The sequence below is a fragment of the Pleurodeles waltl genome, chromosome 12 (assembly GCF_031143425.1).
Source record: "Pleurodeles waltl isolate 20211129_DDA chromosome 12, aPleWal1.hap1.20221129, whole genome shotgun sequence".
NCBI lineage: Eukaryota > Metazoa > Chordata > Amphibia > Caudata > Salamandridae > Pleurodeles > Pleurodeles waltl.
In genome coordinates this window covers 131,668,275-131,689,073 of record NC_090451.1, presented here as the reverse complement: position 1 = coordinate 131,689,073, position 20,799 = coordinate 131,668,275, and the positions used below count along the sequence as shown (strand labels likewise).

The following is a 20,799-nucleotide window of genomic DNA, read 5'->3' as shown; positions in this document are numbered from 1 at the left end:
ACTAGATGCTCCAGCCAAGGTGTTTATTACACAGCAAGGGGCATTCTGGGAGCGGTAGTCCTGGACCTCCAAAGGTGCTACAATTCAATGAACACACATGAAAACCATAATTTATAAAGGAAACCTCAAGACTGGAGTCACTTTAGAATCTTTTTTCTAGAACTAGAAACATTTTGCATGCTAGAATTTCTTTAAGCGAACCGAGAGTGATAAAAAGGAACCTTCATGGCCAAAATGCAATTTGCTGTTGGTTAAACAAAGGACATAGCCGGAGTTTTGTGGAGTGCCTCAGGTATGCTGCAGGCCGAGGTAACTTTTGCAAGGCACAAAAGTTACCTCAACATAATTTTAGAAAGAACGGAAGAATAACTCTTGAACTAAGGGGGCGACCAGCAAAGGCCAGTGGAGCAGCCAGGTACCCATCGGTTGTGATGCAATCAGGGAACATCCGGGCGGTTGGCTGCTAACAAACAGCGTTTGCAATGAAGCGTCCGGGCTCAGGTGCCGCAGCACCTGTGGCGCTCATTATAACTGATGAACAAGGCCTGAGGCTGATGACGGTCCGGCCGCCTGCGAGCAGAAAAGGCAGGGAGGTAGAACCTCAGCACAGCTGGGCTGGAAGGAGGCTAGAGTGAGGGGATCTCTCAGGCAGGACGGTGGTGTGAGAGGCGCGCGCAGATATGGCTCTTTACAAGGTGAAGGTGACGACGGGCTCCTTCCTCTTATCCGGGACCTGTGACTGTATCTCCGTCACCCTGGTGGGCCTGCAGGCGCAGGGCACCAAGAGCGCGCTGGACAAATGTGGCACAGCCCTTCTTCCCGGAGCGGTGAGTAGGGGTGGAGGCTGAGCTGCTTGGGCAAGAGCACGGGGGTGAGGCGGAACGCGTAAAGTATGTTGGTGATTCATAGAAAATGTATTTATTTGCAGTCGTCCTTGCAAAACGGGCGGAAATTCGGCAGTGCGCACTGCGGGCGGTGCGGGCGCGCATGGTGATGGCCCTTCCACATGATGCTATTGTTTTCAGAATGCAACTATTTTTTTTGTTGTTGTTCTACCTCTCTTGCATTAGCAGCCCCGTTTCTCTCTTCTTTCTCGTTCAGCAGCTTTGCCGTTCTCAAGGGCTTCCTGTACATGGTGTAACCACAGGTTCAGTGGTACCAGGGTCCAGACCATTGAAAGGCCTTTCTTTACATTTCACCCCAGATATGGATTACTGCCTGGACAGGGGGCGGGTAGGGCTAAAGGGCCTATATTTAATATTTGCAGCGGGGCCCAGTACAGCCTTCCTAGGTCGCTGCTTCTTCCGTGAGCCTGTTGTTCCCTCCTTATAACTTGCTTGTCTCGCAGCATTTCATGCGGAGTTTAGTCAATTTGTTAGTAGAAGGAAAAAAAAAAAAAAAATGCAGGGGCCAAACCTTTCTCTTAAGAGTCAACCTTCGATGCTACACAGTGCTGTGGTTTCTGAATACTAAGTCTATCTAGGCCAGCTTTTACTTGATGTCTCCTTCTACTACTAACCCTACCCTCCCCGTCTGTGGGGTTTCCGTCCTGCAACTTTTTTTCACCCCGGGCTTATCCAAGGCACTCTTTTTCCTCCCGTTTGCCCCATTCTTTCCTCCTTGTCTGCATCGCTCTTGCTCTGGGTTACATGCCAATGATTTAATATATTCCGAAGCGTGAGTGCTGGTGTCCGCCCGCTGGCACAGGTTAAGCACAAGCTGTCGCTCTCGCCACCAGTTCTAGACTTCCGATCCTCGCCTCAGCAGGTCCAGGTCACTCCTAGGCGCAGATAAACATAGATGGTGAACGTACCCTGGGGAACTTTGCAAGGATCCTGAAGACTGAAAAGTGTGGGGTTCTAATTTTTGCAATGTTGAAACAATTTATCAGTTGATATGCTGGTTTCGGGGTACTTTGAGGACAGTAGTGCTTCAGATGAAGATCTGTGCTTAATTTGTAAATAAAAAGGTGCCGGCGCCTAAAGCACTCTTAAACACGGAATACCGAAGGGGCGTAATTCTGAAGCCTTCTCGGGTCTCTTCAATCCATATAAAGGCACTCCCTGCCCCTTCAGCTCACTCTTGCAGCTTTCTACTTTGTCCCTGTATGACGCTTTTTCGTCCCCCCATCTTTCCCATATGTCTTTAGCTCGCAGCAAATGATTGAGCCAGAAGAATAAACCCTGGCCCTGAAAAATAAGAGCCGGTGCTCAGCACCGGAAACACCAAGCACAAATTCAGCACGGTGGCGCCCAGAGCGGCTTCCCTGGGATAGTTCTTTAGTGAGCTAGTCACAAGACCTTGAATCTTTTCCGTAGATGCAAAGGAAACCAGCTCCTCCGACCAGCGGTCGCAACGTGGTTTCTGCATATTGCGGCCTAGTGTAGTTGCAAACTTCTGAATATGGTGCAGTCTGGCAAAGGAGCCAAGGGTAGACCTAGATATAGTGCGTTACAAAAACCCAGCCTGGTCTTTATCAAGGCTGGCTGGGCTGCTCGAAAGAAAATTAAACCCTTCTTGAGGACTTTAAGACGACAAAAACAAACATTGGCAAACAAAGTAACTTGGCATTGAGGTGAGGTTCTTGTCAGTTATCACACCCACAGGTTTCACCTGTAATAGCATGATAGGGGCTTATCCGTTGACGCAGGTCAGAGACCGTTGTTCCGCTGGAGTTTCCCTCTGCCCAGCTGTTCATTTTAGGAAACTGTTGATGTGGTTACAAGGTGCCAGTCGTAAACTCCACCCTACGGCCAGGTACACGCTGCAGCTCACTCAAAGTCCACCACAAGAAAGAGGCCGACACCCAGGTGTGTGTTCTACCACGACTTAGCTATCTAATCTCTTAAAATGCAGTCAATGAATGGAAGGCAGTTAAACATCAGTGATATGAAAAGAAAGTAAATGCTTCGCACAGATTGTACAGCAGTTGTCAGTGCTACGCAGTTTAATATTGAGGATCAACTCCACCAGTTGCATGCTGCTACCAATAGATGCATTGTGGAAAGCAAAGCATCTTCCATTTACATCCACTTCTTCCACCCCCCCCCCCCCCCCTCTTGCCACAGGGACGGGCACCTTGTGGCCACAATTTATTTTCGTTCAGTAAGTCAGAGGCAAATAATGCCATTAACATTCACTTGTTCAAGTTCCACCGTGACTAAGTGAGGGATGAAAAATGACATACATATTTAATAAAAAAAATGCCAGGGGCAGCCTCCAAGCAAAATCAATCCCAGGGAACTAGGGTAGGGCTGAGAGGTCCAGCACCACCAGCAGGTCACTCGCTCCCCCCCCCCCCCCCACACCCCTTGCGCAGATATTTATTACCCCATTAAGATGTTTGAGGATTGGTATCTCCCTTTAACCTCATGTGCAGACGAGAGGCTGGAGGCCTCCCTGAGGCTTGGCGATAATAGACATGCATCGAGGTATATGCATAAAGGGCCTGTTAGTAAAGCCTGTCACCCTGTTACCTCTCAATGCATGTGTGGTGTGACCCACTAGGATCCACCCTCTTGGCGATCCAGCCCTGATGTGAAACTTGGGAGCTTTGTGTCCTATAAGATACATTTTCTTGTAGAATTGCATGCCAATCATTTTCATGGATAAGGTATCCTACCCTGTTCTTTAAGAACGCAGATACCTCATCTTGTAAGTGGCTTAAACCACCACCCAATGGTAAAGCTAAGTGGATGAGTATCCAAGGGCTTTCTTTATTGCACATAAATCAAGAATGTAAGGTGCAGACGATGCCAGACTTTATTTGTGGTGGGGCCAGTGTTCACGTCAAACTCTTGATAGTAACAACGATTGGTGGATCCTTTTTTAAAATTCAGCGGGTGTATTCCACCAATGAAGGACCCACTAGTCTGAGCAACCTGTCCCAGCCATGGCACCCAGTGACAACTTAGCCATGCCCAAGCAGTCTCAAGGGCACCAGCGGTAGGGCTAGAAGGCCAGGACCCCTGGCAGGTCAGTCCCATATCCAAAGGTGACTGAGCTGATAGCTCTTACTAGAGTGCGCCGTCTCTCTAACCGCTTGACAGTTGCCATCTATAATGATGATCAGTATGGTTTGGACATGATCCGTGGTTTTGGACAGTTTTGATCCCAGAGGGGTATCATGACTTCCTCTGATATTTCCATACAAAACTGAAAGTATGAAATGGATTTATTGGCGTAATTGCAAATACCTAGAGAAGTAGGTGATGTGAAATGTGCAGCACGTGAATGGGTGGGTTTTGTGGCTTATGGAAAGCAGTATGTGGGTGACATGGCAAGTCTGAGTCCTTTACATCCAATAGGCAAGACTCAGCTGAATTTAAAATCCATGCTGTTTTAAACGTGTTGCTAAACACTACTCGTACCTGAGAAGAGCTAAATTCTATTCCTGAAGAATGCCCAGAGCCCGAGATAAAGTGGATTAAGTCAGGGTGTGTGAAGAATGAGTATGAGGTCTGTTTCAAGATGGGAGACCAGTTCTATTGAAGGCCATGTTGTCAAATGGAAAGGGATATACTCAGCCCCAAATGCATAGTTTCAAGTTTATTTTATTAGCATTGTTACTAAAGACACCTGCAATGTAAATACAATCATTAAATGTACATTCAAGAAGCGAGCTGCGCGTGAGCAGAGATGCAATCATTAAAAATGGCAAAAGCCCACACAAGTACAATGCATGTTTGCCAAGGTTAAGACATTCACCTTGGAAAAAGCCCTCTAAAGTCGAAGTTGCATATAATACCATCCCATTGGCTCTACTTATGAGCTGAGAAACAGAGTTCTGGCTCACGACCAGCTCTAGGGATAAGTGTGAAAGTGACAAATGCAGATGGATTCCTCAAGACAGAAGATGCCAAGTGCATGATTAGAGCTGACACTCATGGGTTGGTTGGAGGACAGGCCTCCACATGTCAGTCAGGTTCAGCTCACTTACAGAAAGTGCCAGTTTCAAAAGTGCCTGATGCAAAGGCAAGAAATGTGCCAGGAAGTACCTCTTTTGCCTAGAAGTGCTTTCTTCTCCCACCCTCACTTACACCCCCATCAGTATCAACAGCAATTACCAGGTCCAGCAGAGCCATGGGTATCCCCCAGTTTAATAGCTTCCCCCAGAGCCTAGCCCATTCCACATGGTCGAAAGCAGCCTTATAACTAATAATGCATGTATGAAGAGGCCGTTTTGAGGCTTTCGCGTTATCTATCAGTAGAGAAGGGGCCAAGATATTTGTTGTGCCAGAAGCCTTTTAAAAAAAAAAAAAAAAAACAATATACACATAGGGAGAGAGCTATGGCCTGTTTCTTCAAGACTTACTGGTTCAGCCCCCATTTCCATGGCACTGCAGAGAATGTCATAGGTGTTACTTGCCAGCAGTAAAATGTGGGCAGGAGGAAAGCCATAACTGAGTCGCATAGGAAGAACAGGTAGTACCTTTAATGGCCTGCAACTCACTTTTGTAGGAATGCCCATTGCAATGGACTCCTATCTCTGGGTGGTGGTCTATTTGTTTTCTTGTTGAGCAGAAGCATACCTGACTAGGAGAAATTATTCTTACAGTGGCTGAACTATTGTTGAGGGAATTGATTCCAAGGTGCAGCTTGTTAGTTTCTGCGCAGTCAGATTGCAGCACACCTTTTAAAGAATGAAGTCATGAAGATTCTGTGTGTATCACTTTAAGTGGAGCAAAGGCTCCTTTGTAGCTCCAATACAGACACATTTGGGGTTGTTGAACAAATGCGCGGGATGCTAAAGTCTTGGCTAGCAAAGCTGTGTGCATCTATTTTACTCAAATCACACTCCTGGGGTTTTAGTGAGGAGCCAAGACTCCCTGCTGTGCCTGCAGCTGCTCCTGTGAGTTATAACAGATGATCTGAATCTTGATTACAGAAAAGGAAAGGTTTAGGTGGTGTGCTCGGTCTCACCAGGTAGAGTTGGTAACGTTGCTTCCAAGGCAAGAACGGTGTTATGACCTAAGTCTGTGGGACTGGCTCTTGGTGAAGAAACATGTCGGGAAACTCTGTTTGGAGCTCCATTAGGCATTGTCTTTTCCAGGTAATCCTTGTGACCAATAGTGCTTCAATACGTGGGGGCCTCCTGAGCTGGACTTGTGGCTCCCTGTAAAGAACTTTGTTATTGGCCGAGGAAGATGAAGACACTTCTGAAGCAACCACACCAATCTCTGTAAAGGTGAACCACAAGTCACTAAATTGTGGTAGCTTAGCACAAAAGCAGTCATGCTCAACTTGGAGGTAGTGTAAAGTGTTTATACAGCACACAAAGTGTAATAAAGTGAACATAGCAGAAGAAAAATCCCTCACTAACCTAGAGAAAAATAGAGTACATTTTAACTGATAAAAGGATACCAGAACAACAAATACAATAAGTCGAACCAGAGCTATCCAGTTTTAAAACTTTAGGTAAGTATAGAGCCTAACAGAAGAAATCACTACTCCTAGTTATCCTGGTCGTGCTAGACTTGGGCAAAGTCACCAGTTCAGGCTGATCATGATGGAATGCAGGGACCAGGTTAGTCCTGCTGAATGTTAATATCAAAGTTCAGTGTAAAAATTCCAGCTCCTGGTGGAGGAGACTACAAGGATCTTAAAGAGCCTAGGATAGTCATTGCTGTATTGCAAAGATCCTCTCTGGCATGGTGGATGGTCATTGCTTGAGCTTCGCGTTGGGAGTCGCAGATAGGCTTGTTCGTTTTTTGTGAAGAGCCCAAAAAGTCATGATTTGTTTTCAATTTTCAGAGGACTGCACTCTGATTCCATTCATGGGCCCAGGAGATGGGGAGGCACCTCTTTTGCATCAGGCACTTGCTCTAACACAGGCCAGAAGAGCTCTGGTAGGTCAAGTTGCAGCAGGTCAGCTGTGCAGTTGCAAGGATGGCTCTGGAGCTTATTTCCCTGTGGCTCAGAACACAAGGCCAAGCTGCAGGCCCTTGCAGTCAGTCTGGTGGTCCTGGATTCAAGAAGCAGGTCCAGGCTTCCTTTGTCTGGCAGCAGCACAATCCTTCTGAGTCTTTCACTATTTCACAAGAGATCTGAGTGGTTGAAGAGATCCCATATTTATACCTGTGGCCAACCTTTGAAGTGGGGGGAAACTCTTATCACTTGCACATCTCGTTCTTTCAAAAAAAGCTTCTTCTTCCCCCCCCCCCCCCCCCCCCCAGGTCAATGAGAAGCACCCCAAACCCTTGTTACCTTGGAATGAGGTCTCTAGATCAGACTCCATTGTGAAATGAAGGCTGGGTCTGCATCAAGGCAATGTGCAGAATAGATAGCATCAATAGCATCTGGTAGGAATCCCTCTGAAAACCTTGTTTGCGTGAGATATATTCCTACATATCTTGTAGGACCCCTGACACGGGCATGATCTCAAACCATAGATAAGGGGGCAAGTTTGTGATGGCAATTATGTAAACAATTACCACCAAAAGTACATTATGTTCCTGTCCCACATGTGTGGGAAAGGGATATGATTGGATTTAGACCGAGCAGAATAAGTAGGTTAAAAGTGATTAGGTGACAGGGGCACAAACCTGAAAAACAGAAGGCTAATCTAAACTCCTGATTCCCATTAAAACTAAGTATAGTCCACCACAATGTATCATGTGCTGAAATAGATGTTTAAACAGTAGTAACTCATGGAAGAGTTACACAAGTAGTAGATGATATTCGTGACACTAATATTGCTTCTGTAGGTATAGCTTCAAATGATTTTAAAGACTAGAGAACTGTCTACATTGGTTTATGGCCTAGCTACTAATACCACTTCTGAGTTAACTGCTATTACCTATGCACTTGTGGCAATAAGTGCAATGCTTATGCAAAATAGGCTTGCTTTAGATTTCTTGCTCTCAAGAGGGCAAAGTCCGTTGTATATTACACGTTCAGCCATGCTGCACGCATTTTACTAACCCAAATAATGCAATTGATAAGTTTGTCAACTCTTCTGAGGGTGAAGGATTTGAAAGACTGGTTCCTGGGAAGCAGTGGAGAATGTATTTTTTCAGAGATTGAGAAGTGGTGTATACGGGTGGACATTGGATTGTTTTATAAAGGAAGTAAAGATGATTACTACAAACCAGTGCTTAATTTGTAAATAAAAATGTGCTGGTGTTCAAAGCTTTCCTCTGAAACACGCGGTTGCTGCAATTAAATGTGCGAGCACGGAATACCGAGGCAGAGTAACCATGAAGACATCTCGGGCCTCTTTAATCTATTTACAGACACTCACTGCCTCTCCAGCAGCTTTCTTCTTTCTAACTTGGTGACGTTTTTTCGCTTTTCTCTCCCCCACCGTCTTTCCCATATGTCTTTTTCTCGACAAGAGCTCGCAGCAAATGCTCGAGGCAGAAGAATGAGCCCCGGCCCGCAAAAATAAGTGCTGGTGCTCAGCACCAGAAACAAGCACACATTAAGCACTGCTACAAAGGGTGAGGAAAGCAGCCATCTAAATTGAGTGGGAGAAAAGGGAAGCAAGCTAATGGAGAGTCTAAGAGCTGTAGTCATATTTGAGCCGAGATGGAGAGGAAGCCAGACTCAAGCTGCGAAAGTCAACAATTGTTGTGTAAAGATATTGGGGGGGGGGTAATAAAGGTGATATTTGGTGGATCCTAGAGTCACCAGAGGGAGGGATCATGCAGAAGAATTATCTCTTACTCCAGATTACCATCTTGTTTCATGTCATGTATTTTTTTTTTTTTTTTTTTTTTTATGTTGCCATGTCAAATGTTTGCTTTAAACACCACTTGTTGAATGCGCTAACGGGCATCTGCAGAATACTGCTTGGACCAGTCTCATTTTGATAAGTAAGCCAGAAGGATTTTAGAGAACCCTCGTTGTGCGGTGGGTTTGAGCAAAACATTGAAGTTGGTTCTCTTCATGTACTTTATCCTGATTAGTCCTTTGTGTGGAAATCGTGTAGGTGTAACAAGTGTTAAAAAAATGTGCGATTTAAGCTCATGCAATGTAGACCGTTTCAGAGGTGGTGGTCTTTTTAGATGCCTTTCAGAGCTTCCTAGCAAAACCCCTTTATCCTGACTTTTGGTCCCTAGCCCTTTCCTGGCTTAACAGTAAAGTGTGTGTGTGTGTGTGTTTCTCTTCCCCCCCAACTACATATTAACTAATGCATTCGTGTTTTGATTATCAGTTGACAACTAGGATAAACACATTTACAGATTCAATTAACACTTGATCTTCCCTGTGGAGCTTAATGTGGTTGACGTTACTGAACTGTAATAACACTGTTTAGCCTCCTTCAGATCTGAAGATCCTTGGAGAGAGCTTCAGGTATCAACATTTGCACGAAGCAACACGTTCAATCAGATTACATTTGAGATGCATTTTTGCTTCAGATTATACCCAGGATTATTCCCCGATTGCCTCCAGTAACTTCTAAGATTTACTCAGAGCTCTTTCGTGTATCCACCCTCACGCGGAGTTTTGATATTTATGCTAAGCATACAAAAATATGCAGATTCATTCACATTTCTGCTCCTGTTGATATCCGTCACAGTGACGGCTCTGCTGTTCTTTACCCGGACTTCATTCAGAGGCCGCTCTTGATAGCGTCCGGGCTGGTAAGAGGAGGCCCTGCCTCTATTCTACCGGACTCACGCAGAGCACTGCTAGTGTTACAGCTCAGATTCACTCCCGGTTCTAGTGATACCGTCGTGCTCCTATTTCTTCTAATACCACAGCAACTCAGCGCTCCCCTCTAACCAGTTTCACACAGATCTCTGCTCTAGATGGTGCATAGACGTTTTTGTGGCTCTTCTGCAAGCTACAACCTAACTCGCTCACTACCATAGTTGTGGTAGCACCGACTCCCCAGTAATAATGCATCACCTGGAAGCGGAATCCAAGCGTGGACGCCACAGCAATCCTGCATCTTGGTGAAGATCTCGTGAAGTAAACGCTGCTGGTGCAGTGGCTCTGGACTGCTTCTCCATGAAACCAGACCCTCGCAGCAGGCACTGCTGAGAAGCCTCCGAGGCTCGCTACTGCTCGCCCCTGCTGCTGATCCCAAGCAGCAATCCCTGGGAGATGGACCAATGAGTGAGTGGCAGCCCCACAGTGCAATTCTGTGTAGTCCATCCCATGCAGTATTGCATGTACCAATGTTGTGGAGATGGCATATTAAAAAAAAACATATTACAACAAAATATTAACGAAATAAAATGTAATTAGTACTACCTGAGTGAAGACTGTGTACATCCATTAAATAATTCCAGACGTAAGTGAAAACCCTGCCATACAAAAAACTGAACCAAATGAAAGAAACCAGAATAGTATTTGTAAAGAAATGGCTCCCTGTTGCAGTTACCCCCCACTTTTTGCCTGATACTGATGCTGACTTGACTGAGAAGTGTGCTGGGACCCTGCTAACCAGGCCCCAGCACCAGTGTTCTTTCACCTAAAATGTACCATTGATCCCACAATTGGCACACCCTGGCATCCAGATAAGTCCCTTGTAACTGGTACCTCTGGTACCAAGGGCCCTGATGCCAGGGAAGGTCTCTAAGGGCTGCAGCATGCATTATGCCACCCTAGAGACCCCTCACTCAGCACAGCCACACTGCTTACAAGCCTGTGTGTGCTAGTGAGAACAAAATGAGTAAGTCGACATGGCACTCCCCTCAGGGTGCCATGCCAGCCTCTCACTGCCTATGCAGTATAGATAAGACACCCCTCTAGCAGGCCTTACAGCCCTAAGGCAGGGTGCACTATACCATAGGTGAGGGTACCAGTGCATGAGCACTGTGCCCCTACAGTGTCTAAGCAAAACCTTAGACATTGTAAGTGCAGGGTAGCCATAAGAGTATATGGCCTGGGAGTCTGTTTTACACGAACTCCACAGCACCATAATGGCTACACTGAAAACTGGGAAGTTTGGTATCAAACTTCTCAGCACAATAAATGCACACCGATGCCAGTGTACATTTTATTGTAAAATACACCACAGAGGGCACCTTAGAGGTGCCCCCTGAAACTTAACCGACTGTCTGTGTAGGCTGACTAGTTCCAGCAGCCTGCCACACCAGAGACATGTTGCTGGCCCCATGGGGAGAGTGCCTTTGTCACTCTGAGGCCAGTAACAAAGCCTGCACTGGGTGGAGATGCTAACACCTCCCCCAGGCAGGAGCTGTAACACCTGGCGGTGAGCCTCAAAGGCTCACCCCTTTGTCACAGCCCAGCAGGGCACTCCAGCTTAGTGGAGTTGCCCGCCCCCTCCGGCCACGGCCCCCACTTTTGGCGGCAAGGCTGGAGGGAACAAAGAAAGCAACAAGGAGGAGTCACTGGCCAGTCAGGACAGCCCCTAAGGTGTCCTGAGCTGAGGTGACTCTAACTTTTAGAAATCCTCCATCTTGCAGATGGAGGATTCCCCCAATAGGGTTAGGATTGTGACCCCCTCCCCTTGGGAGGAGGCATAAAGAGGGTGTACCCACCCTCAGGGCTAGTAGCCATTGGCTACTAACCCCCCAGACCTAAACACGCCCTTAAATTTAGTATTTAAGGGCTCCCCTGAACCCTAGAAAATTAGATTCCTGCAACTACAAGAAGAAGGACTGCCTAGCTGAAAACCCCTGCAGCGGAAGACCAGAAGACGACAACTGCCTTGGCTCCAGAAACTCACCGGCCTGTCTCCTGCCTTCCAAAGATCCTGCTCCAGCGACGCCTTCCAAAGGGACCAGCGACCTCGACATCCTCTGAGGACTGCCCCTGCTTCGAAAAGACAAGAAACTCCCGAGGACAGCGGACCTGCTCCAAGAAAAGCTGCAACTTTGTTTCCAGCAGCTTTAAAGAACCCTGCAAGCTCCCCGCAAGAAGCGTGAGACTTGCAACACTGCACCCGGCGACCCCGACTCGGCTGGTGGCGATCCAACACCTCAGGAGGGACCCCAGGACTACTCTGATACTGTGAGTACCAAAACCTGTCCCCCCTGAGCCCCCACAGCGCCGCCTGCAGAGGGAATCCCGAGGCTTCCCCTGACCGCGACTCTTTGAACCTAAAGTCCCGACGCCTGGGAGAGACCCTGCACCCGCAGCCCCCCGGACCTGAAGGACCGGACTTTCACTGGAGAAGTGACCCCCAGGAGTCCCTCTCCCTTGCCCAAGTGGAGGTTTCCCCGAGGAATCCCCCCCTTGCCTGCCTGCAGCGCTGAAGAGATCCCGAGATCTCTCATAGACTAACATTACAAACCCGACGCCTGTTCCTACACTGCACCCGGCCGCCCCCGCGCTGCTGAGGGTGAAATTTCTGTGTGGACTTGTGTCCCCCCCGGTGCCCTACAAAACCCCCCTGGTCTGCCCTCCGAAGACGCGGGTACTTACCTGCAAGCAGACCGGAACCGGGGCACCCCCTTCTCTCCATTCTAGCCTATGTGTTTTGGGCACCACTTTGAACTCTGCACCTGACCGGCCCTGAGCTGCTGGTGTGGTGACTTTGGGGTTGCTCTAAACCCCCAACGGTGGGCTACCTTGGACCAAGAACTGAACCCTGTAAGTGTCTTACTTACCTGGTAAAACTAACAAAAACTTACCTCCCCCAGGAACTGTGAAAATTGCACTGTGTCCACTTTTAAAACAGCTATTTGTCAATAACTTGAAAAGTATACATGCAATTTTGATGATTTGAAGTTCCTAAAGTACTTACCTGCAATACCTTTCGAATGAGATATTACATGTAGAATTTGAACCTGGGGTTCTTAAAATAAACTAAGAAAAGATATTTTTCTATATAAAAACCTATTGGCTGGATTTGTCTCTGAGTGTGTGTACCTCATTTATTGTCTATGTGTATGTACAACAAATGCTTAACACTACTCCTTGGATAAGCCTACTGCTCGACCACACTACCACAAAATAGAGCATTAGTATTATCTATTGTTACCACTATTTTACCTCTAAGGGGAACCCTTGGACTCTGTGCATGCTATTCCTTACTTTGAAATAGCACATACAGAGCCAACTTCCTACAGTATTCGCCAACATTCTCCTTCCTTTATCGTTCCATGTATATATATTCTGTTACATATTGTGTGCAGTGGTGAAAAGATGTAGTTTTTCTTGCATCTAAATCTTTTTCTATCTGGACCTAAAAAATAAACCCAAACTGCGCTAAAAGCGTCACTTAGAGGAAAACTATTTTATGATCACTGAATTGTTGCTCATATAGCCTAATCTATAGGAAATAGTTTAACACCATTTGGGAACAATATGGCAGTAGCGTCATGACGACAAGTCTGCTCCCTACCACAATGTCTGTGGTTGGAAATGGGGCGCACGCACGTTTTAGCATCTTCTGTAGATGATTGTTGCCTTGTACTGTTCATTGCTGTTCACTTGCCGTCTTGAAGTGGCGATCTCTCACAAAATAGGAAAGTGGCAGCAGACAGTGTCAGTGTAGGCTTTCGATATTTGTCGACAACTGTAATTGTAACAATACTTATAATGCCTGACAAACAATGTACTTATTATTAACCTAATATGACTATTAAACTAGAAGGTGTTGAGTTGTTCTTGAGAATGAAAGTAACTTCAGTAAATATAATTACAGTGAGTAAAGCTAGTGTGTATGGCCCCAAAGGTGCTCCCAACATAACAATCTAGGATGTGGCAACTAAATTTAGTTAATTAGTTGTGGAAGGACATGGTAACCTGGTAGAGGTAAGTCTAGTGGTTTGTTGATCTGCCCTGGGGTCAGAGCAGACTGGTCCTTTGCTGGATGGATGCATTTAGACTCCGAGGCAGCCTTATAGTAAAGGGGCAGAAGCAGAGCAAGCCTTCTGCCTTCAAAAGCTGTAGGCAAGGGGTTGTCTCCCGGAGTGCCCTGCTGCAGCAACCAGGCCACACTGCTCTACCAATTTTCACTTCTCGCCAGGGTTGGACTTGGGCGGAAAATAGGCTCAGGTACCAAAATAAAAGTGGCCCTATGATTGAATTACAAAGCGAAGAAAGGTGTAGGTTTGCAAATTGGGGCAGTTCTGAACTTGCAAAGGCATGCTGTAGCAGTATCTTGCAAGGTGTGGAAGACTGCATGGACCTAATCTTGCTGCAGGCAATGTTTCTTTTGATATTGAGGAAATAAACTGTAGAAATTGGCCCAACAGCCAATAAAATAGGCTCACGAGCAGCCAGCCGAAACTGACCTGAGGATCAGCCTGTGGGGAACCGCCTGATTGCTCTAAAGGCTGCCCTGACCCTGCTGTCTCTGGGAGGCGAGGCCAAGGTTTACCAAAAATTCAGGCCTATGGAAGGAGATGCCACTTCCATAACTGGACCCTTCTGTGCAAAGGTTGGGATGACCAGACAGCCCCGATTTCCCCAGATGTGTGGTGTTGGTTTTTTTTTTTTTTGAAAAGTGTAACCGTTTCAAAACTTTTCTCTAAATTGAACAAAAATGTCCTGGTGTTTGGGTAGTGCCTACTTTCTTTAGAGAAATGTGTGGGGTTGTGGGTGTGGTGTGGTGTGTGTTTTTTTTTTTTTTTTTTTTTTTTTTTTTTTTTTTTTTTTTTTTTTCCATATATATGCACACTGGTGTAAAATGCGCTCATGCTCACTTTTCACTTCTGAAAGTTATGGTGTGATGTCACTTAGGTGAGTGTTGCAGCGGGAGGGGAAATCCTTTATAGGGAGGCGTCTGGATTTCTTTTCTTCCTACAATGCAGCAACAATATTGTCTGGACTAGAGTGTCTCAGAACCACCAGTGACCAGTACGACCCTGCTGTACTCACAGGAGTCCGAGGTCACCGCCTGCAGCAAGATCCGAGCAGCCACGTGTGACCCTGCCCTGCCTTCTTTATGGAGCATGTGAGCTGCATCAGAATCCAGCAGCTGCCAAACGTGAAAGGGGTTTGGAGTGAAACCATCCTGCATGACCTTTCCCCAACCCTAACAGCACCCGCAAGTCTGGACCCAACCTCTGCACCCGAGCGGCTCCAGCCATGAATCGGATCCTTCAGCAGCCTCACAACTTGCCCCACCCGCCTCAAAGCCAGCACGAGACTAGCAGCATACCTATTCAAATACTTATGGGGCATTTTCTCTTTGCTTGGCTTGTTTTTCCACCCCTCCCCAAAAGTTTCTGCCCATTTGTTTAAACTTTCATGGGCACAATTTGGAGGTGTGAGTGACTGCTTAGCAGGAGGTAAGCATGGCAGAAGGCCTGGATTTGTGAGTTCCTAAGGGAGGGAGGTAAATGTTACTGTTGTAGATGTGACCGAGGATGAATTTATGGAGGGTCCACTAGAGCGAAAAATAAACTGTTAGAAACACCTTAGAAGGACTCTTTAGGTGTTATGGGGATGGGTTGAATGGTGGTGGGGTGGTGGTCCCCCAACTGAAACGTTCCTAAGGAACTTGTTATAACCTGAAGGTTTTACAGCTTCATCGTGCTTTGTCACCGAGAACAGAAAATATACCGGCAGCTCTGAGCTAGTGTGTTTCCATCTGGTTTTCAAGCTTTCTTTATGAACTCGCCTACCAAATGCTTAACTCGAAGCCACCCCATATCTTTTCACTCAGATACCACATCTCTCACAGGCTCACAAGGCTGAATATGTTCAACATGTAAATGTGTTTTTCATCAAGCTTAAGTTCAATCACTCAAGGTTTTCTTATCACTATATTATCTACGTTATCACTCTACTGGTAGCTGTTTATAAATGCCATGCAGTGTGAGTTGGCTGGTCAGGACACCAAAGAATCTCATTACACTCAGCATACATCTCTACATCACTACAAAGTAGCAGCCAAACAAAAAACTTAATTCCACGGACACTTAGGGAAACTGGACCCTTTCAAGGCCGATCTGGTGCCTATATACAGATCTGCAGTCGCCTTCAAGCTCAGATGTCTATTTGCATTTGTGACAGCCGCACCTCTTCAAGCCTTTTTTTTTTTTTTTTTTTTTTTTTTTTTTTTTTTTTATATGCAAGAAATTTTCTTTAGTATGAAAAGGGATATCGTGTTCAATTTGTTTGCTTACGGTATACAGAAAAAGTGCTGGAAGGGACTCTTGACCCTGCTCCAGTGGGACCAGTCCTGTCAGGCTAGCTCCTCCCTGAATCTGAACACCAGCAACCCACGGCTGGTTTTACCCTAGTTAGGGCTCAAATGCCAGGTATCCTTGGCTCCAGTTACACACTGATTTGCCTATGACTGGGTCCAAACTGAGGTGGCAGAGTGTGCAAAATAACAGTGGACTGTGATGTGGTTGTAACTGCCGGTGAATGAGATTAATTCAAACATTTAATCTATCAATTCTTTTTGTATACTTTAAAATTTGTTTTTCTTGGCTGGAGCTGCCGTTTTCTTCATCCTGTACTACTTGTGCCAGGCTAATTAATAATAATAAAAAAAGCCTCTGTAGCCAGGGGTGTACTCACTGTCATGTTCAAATCACTGCATGTGCATCCCGAGCTGAGGCACTTTGCTGTCCAACCAGAAGAAGCCACTTCACATACGTGAATCTGAAATGCAGAGAGGACCAGGTAGGAGTCGGGATAATCAATTACAGTTCAAGGGCATTAAGTAGGCGGCTACAGAATCTGTTACATCTTTCAGTCATGGACTTAAACTATCCAATATAGCTGTTTCACCATAGTAATCCGTAACTGCTGTTTTCCTGCCCCTACTGACTAACTCGAAGTGCCAATCTCAAACTGCCACACACAGCTGCCTAGTTTCCTAGGTCCACGTGTGAGGTGCTGCTCCAGTCCAGGGTCTTCATTGGAATTAGTCTTGTCCTGTTTTTTATAATTGACTTGTATTGTTTATTCCAAGAATTCAAAACTAAAAACGTGGACTGGGGTAATATTGAACATCCGAGTTTGTTGCCTAAACTGGTTGCGGTTTTTTAACCTGGTGAGTGTCAAAGCCATAGAGGACTAGAGGGACATGGTAAAATAATAGATACTTAGAGTGATAGACGAGAAGGTATGCACACAATATGTACTAGGAGAAATTAGAAAGCTGATGATAAGGTAGGTGCAAGCGTATCAGAAGATAATGTCACAAGGTGAAAGGCAGCAAGACCAGCCAAAGCCTGACAAGGGGGTGGGAGGGGCTCACCAGGGGAAGAAAATTGCTGAAGGAAGATGACTTGGTAACTTCTGTATCCTGCACATGTATGTATGTTATATGCGTTGTGCGTATTTTGTGTAGGGTGTTATGGAGCCATTGTCTGTAGTCAACCCTAAAAACCAAAATGTTACAACTCAGAATGTTCGTAGGTGTGCCATATATCCTAGTGACAAATTGGTTCTTCACAGAGGTGAGCTGGTCACCTTTCACTTGCTAATTTCTGTTTTTGGTTTTTAAGATGGTAAAACTGAGGCGAAATCTTTGCCCAGATAGTATTACCTTGTCCAATTACAAAATATGGAAGTAATCCTAACAGATGTGCTGCCTAATTTGCATTTTCATATTATGTTGTCAACCCTGTCGCATAATTTAGTCCTTCCTTGTCACATAATGAGATTTCCTAGCTTTCATAATGGAAAGTTATTTTAAAGACATGGAGGTGAGGATTACGCTCTTCTCTCTACACTTTATTTGAATAGTAGCCAAGCAGAGATGAGCAAACTTCATTTCCCATGAACCCTTGGGAAATCATTGAAACAGTCTTTGCTCCACCAATCAGCATCTGTCGCCAGCATGAAAGTCCTTCCACGCTGTCTGGAACCCCTTTCTTCCTGCGACTTGATTCAGCAGGATTACTCCTCAGTCCTGTTTGGATCCTTCAACCCCTGTAAGCAATGAAGCACAAAAAATTGAAATCCAAAATCTCCCCCTTTTTGAAGCGAGACAAATCATGGCATAGGTTTTGCAAATGTAGCATTGGAACAGTAGTCCTTACCAAAACTAGCATTCTCACCTTAACGTTGCGTAAACTGGGGGGATGTAATTCTAAATACCATTTCTGGGTGGGTTAATCCTCTCCTCCATGGCCTTTTAATATAATTGAAACTTTCCTTTTTAAAAAAAATCCAGGAAAGTTTTCATTTGGCTCAGGACTGGAGGAGCAGATTACGCTAGTTTAAAGCTTCTCCACCACCAATGATGGCAAACGTGGAATGGGTTTAAAGTAAAACAGCTTAAATGTCTGGTCTGAAGACCATCCTGCGGCATTAAGAATATCTTCTAAACGTGTTCTTCAGGAGAATGCTTTGGAGGCCATGGCCCCTCTTACCGAATGGGTGCAGAAAATGTTTGTATCTATGTGAGCCTTCTGCATCACCCATCTCACACCCTTCAATGGGGGGGGGGGGGAGGTAGAAGATACTGCCTCAAATGGCTTTCTGAGCACAATCAGTAACTTATTCTCCCCATGGGGATGGATGTCGGCCATCATGGCCTTGTAGCTTTTGGTGCATCAAACTACAGTGTCAGAATCTGGAAATGGATGATGGGGAAACCACACAAGAATTGCATTTAGTGCATCTAGATATGGAACGTCCGGGGTAAATACTCTACCTGTAAGGTCCAGAGCTCTGCTGTCTGGTAGAAGACGGCATGATACCAAACAGAAGAGGGTAGCCAATTAGGCAGATAATACCTTCCTCGAGGTATCTATTGGCCTGCCATGATAAGAACAGGTTAAGAACCCTGACATCCCAAAGAGCTGAATATCTAGGTTCTGGTGGGAACGATGAGCGGATGCCACCTATCAATTTCCTCACCATTGGGTGTACTAATGCGTCTCTTTATGATACTTCATTTCACATCAGGACTCGTTTTAGGCCAATTAATCTTTTGACCCAGTTGCTAGACACCGTAGGATGAGATATCTAATCAATATTTATCACGAAAATGCATTTCACTTTAGTCGGTCATTAATCAATTAAAAACTCTACCATGACCTTTCAGCCATGAATAACCACACCAGTTTAGTAGAATTTTATGAATTGTATTCCCTATTAATTAGTCTAATAGCAAAAGCGTTAATCTCAACACCAAGAAACATAATATCATAGTCACGATATGGCAACTTTGATAAGATTTCGTTAAGGCGAGAATCTCAAACATCAGAATTTAACACAGCATGAACATAGATCAAGTTTAGTAGAATGTCAATATTGCGTCTGTTCAACAAAGCATAGTCTCGGTTGTCTATTTGCGTCAGTTTAGGTGAACACCTGTACTAACCACTGATTAGCATTAGCATGTTGGCCTTCATGCAAAACAATTTGGAACACCAATTTGGAAAAAATTTAGCTAAGGTCTGTCAAAAGTAAGCAGTTGGTACTTAGAAAGGAAAAACAAATGACAAATACATTGTCATAATTACCCTCCAAGAATTAGGTCAGTGCACAGGTTCAGTCTTCGTCTTCAGGACTTCAGTCAGGACTCGGCGAAGGGGCAAGAAGGGGCGCTTCACTCATAAGGAGGAAAGTGTAAATGGACAAACTAAGGGCCAGGATGGTTTTAATAACATCTGAAATCACCAAACAGAGTGACCGTTTCTGGATAAAATCAATAGCATTCCCTAACCCACCTAAATGACCTTCCTGTGACATGGGTTTTTATCCCTTTTTTGTAGTACACTCCCCCAAAATTCTATTGGACATTTACTATACCCCACTATCTTTAACTTATCAAATGAGACATTATGTAATCCTAATCTTCACCCCATATTGATTTACAAGTTTATGATTGGTCTTCATAATTGACGTCTTCAGAGGGGGCACATCCGGTGACTTCACTCCCTTGTAATTCTTTGCACATCTTTTGGTCAGCAGTTCCATTGTCTTCCTTGGTTTGAATGACCTTGTACATTACATTAATCTACACTGTTTCAGTTCATTTATAACAACATTCTAGTTTTCGAGACGATGGGGAAACAGGGAGAAACAGATCCACAAGGCTACATTCATCTTCCAAGTTCGAAGGAAGATAACGAACGGGGTCATGGCCCCTTGTGAGTAAGCACACTGAAAAATAGAAAAATGCATTTAATATGAAAGCCAGGCAGCTAAACTCCGGCTCATGCTAATTTAAGGCCTATGAGGTTTTCAAAACAAATTCAATAATGCAAATGTTAATATAAGCTCATTTAAATGTAACAAACATTTTGGTCATCATTATTAGTTTGCGTATACATTGGTGGCCACTCTTTGTGGTCACAATTCAAGTGCACTTTTAAGCAAAATTGCTATTACTACAGTTTCTATGCGGCATCATCACACCTTAATTCATAAACATTTCATGTTAATATAGATTATATGAGCTATGCTCTCTCAGGTGTTCAGGATGTGGACAACGTTTGCCCTCGCTGGATCAAAGTGTTTGCTATGACACCACCCCAACCACGGGGCCCAAGTGGAGCGGTAACGCTTAGTGGTGTCAACCCAGGCCTTGGATAAGAGGATGGCAGCTTGTGATATGCCTGGGATTTTCCATCATGCCCTGAAATCCTCCATGACATAAGACGTAGTGCATCCTGTGCCACCAGAGGGTGAGAATTGCTGTCTGCGTCTTTGAGGAGCTCTTGTCAGTGGGGTAGAGGGATTGGAAACTCCCAAGAAAGATCCAGAAGAACTGGGAACCATACTTGCGACCTCCATATCTGCACAATTGATACCAAGCATGCTTGCTGTCCCCTCACCTGTGTTGAAAGGTGGGTTATCATTGACCATGGGGAAAGGCATAAGCTTGTTCTGCTCCCCAATCCTGTAGCAACGCATCCATGGCCGCTGCCCCCCCTGGATCTGGTTGCGGACTGAAATACCTGGGGATCTGTTGATCGAGCAGGGAGGCAAATAGGTCCCCTGAGAAAGGACCCCATC

General features: G+C 45.4%; 1 protein-coding gene across 1 annotated transcript in view; it reads left to right on the top strand.

Annotated features, from left to right (window-relative positions):
- The first annotated feature begins 580 nt into the window (after nt 1-580).
- The window catches only part of LOC138267488 (hydroperoxide isomerase ALOXE3-like), a 261,482-nt gene continuing 241,263 nt past the window's right edge, over nt 581-20,799 (top strand). Inside the window, exon 1 of the mRNA XM_069216473.1 lies at nt 581-827. Coding sequence (XP_069072574.1) covers nt 681-827 — 147 coding nt within the window. The 5' untranslated portion in view covers nt 581-680. The remainder of the gene's footprint in view (nt 828-20,799) is intronic.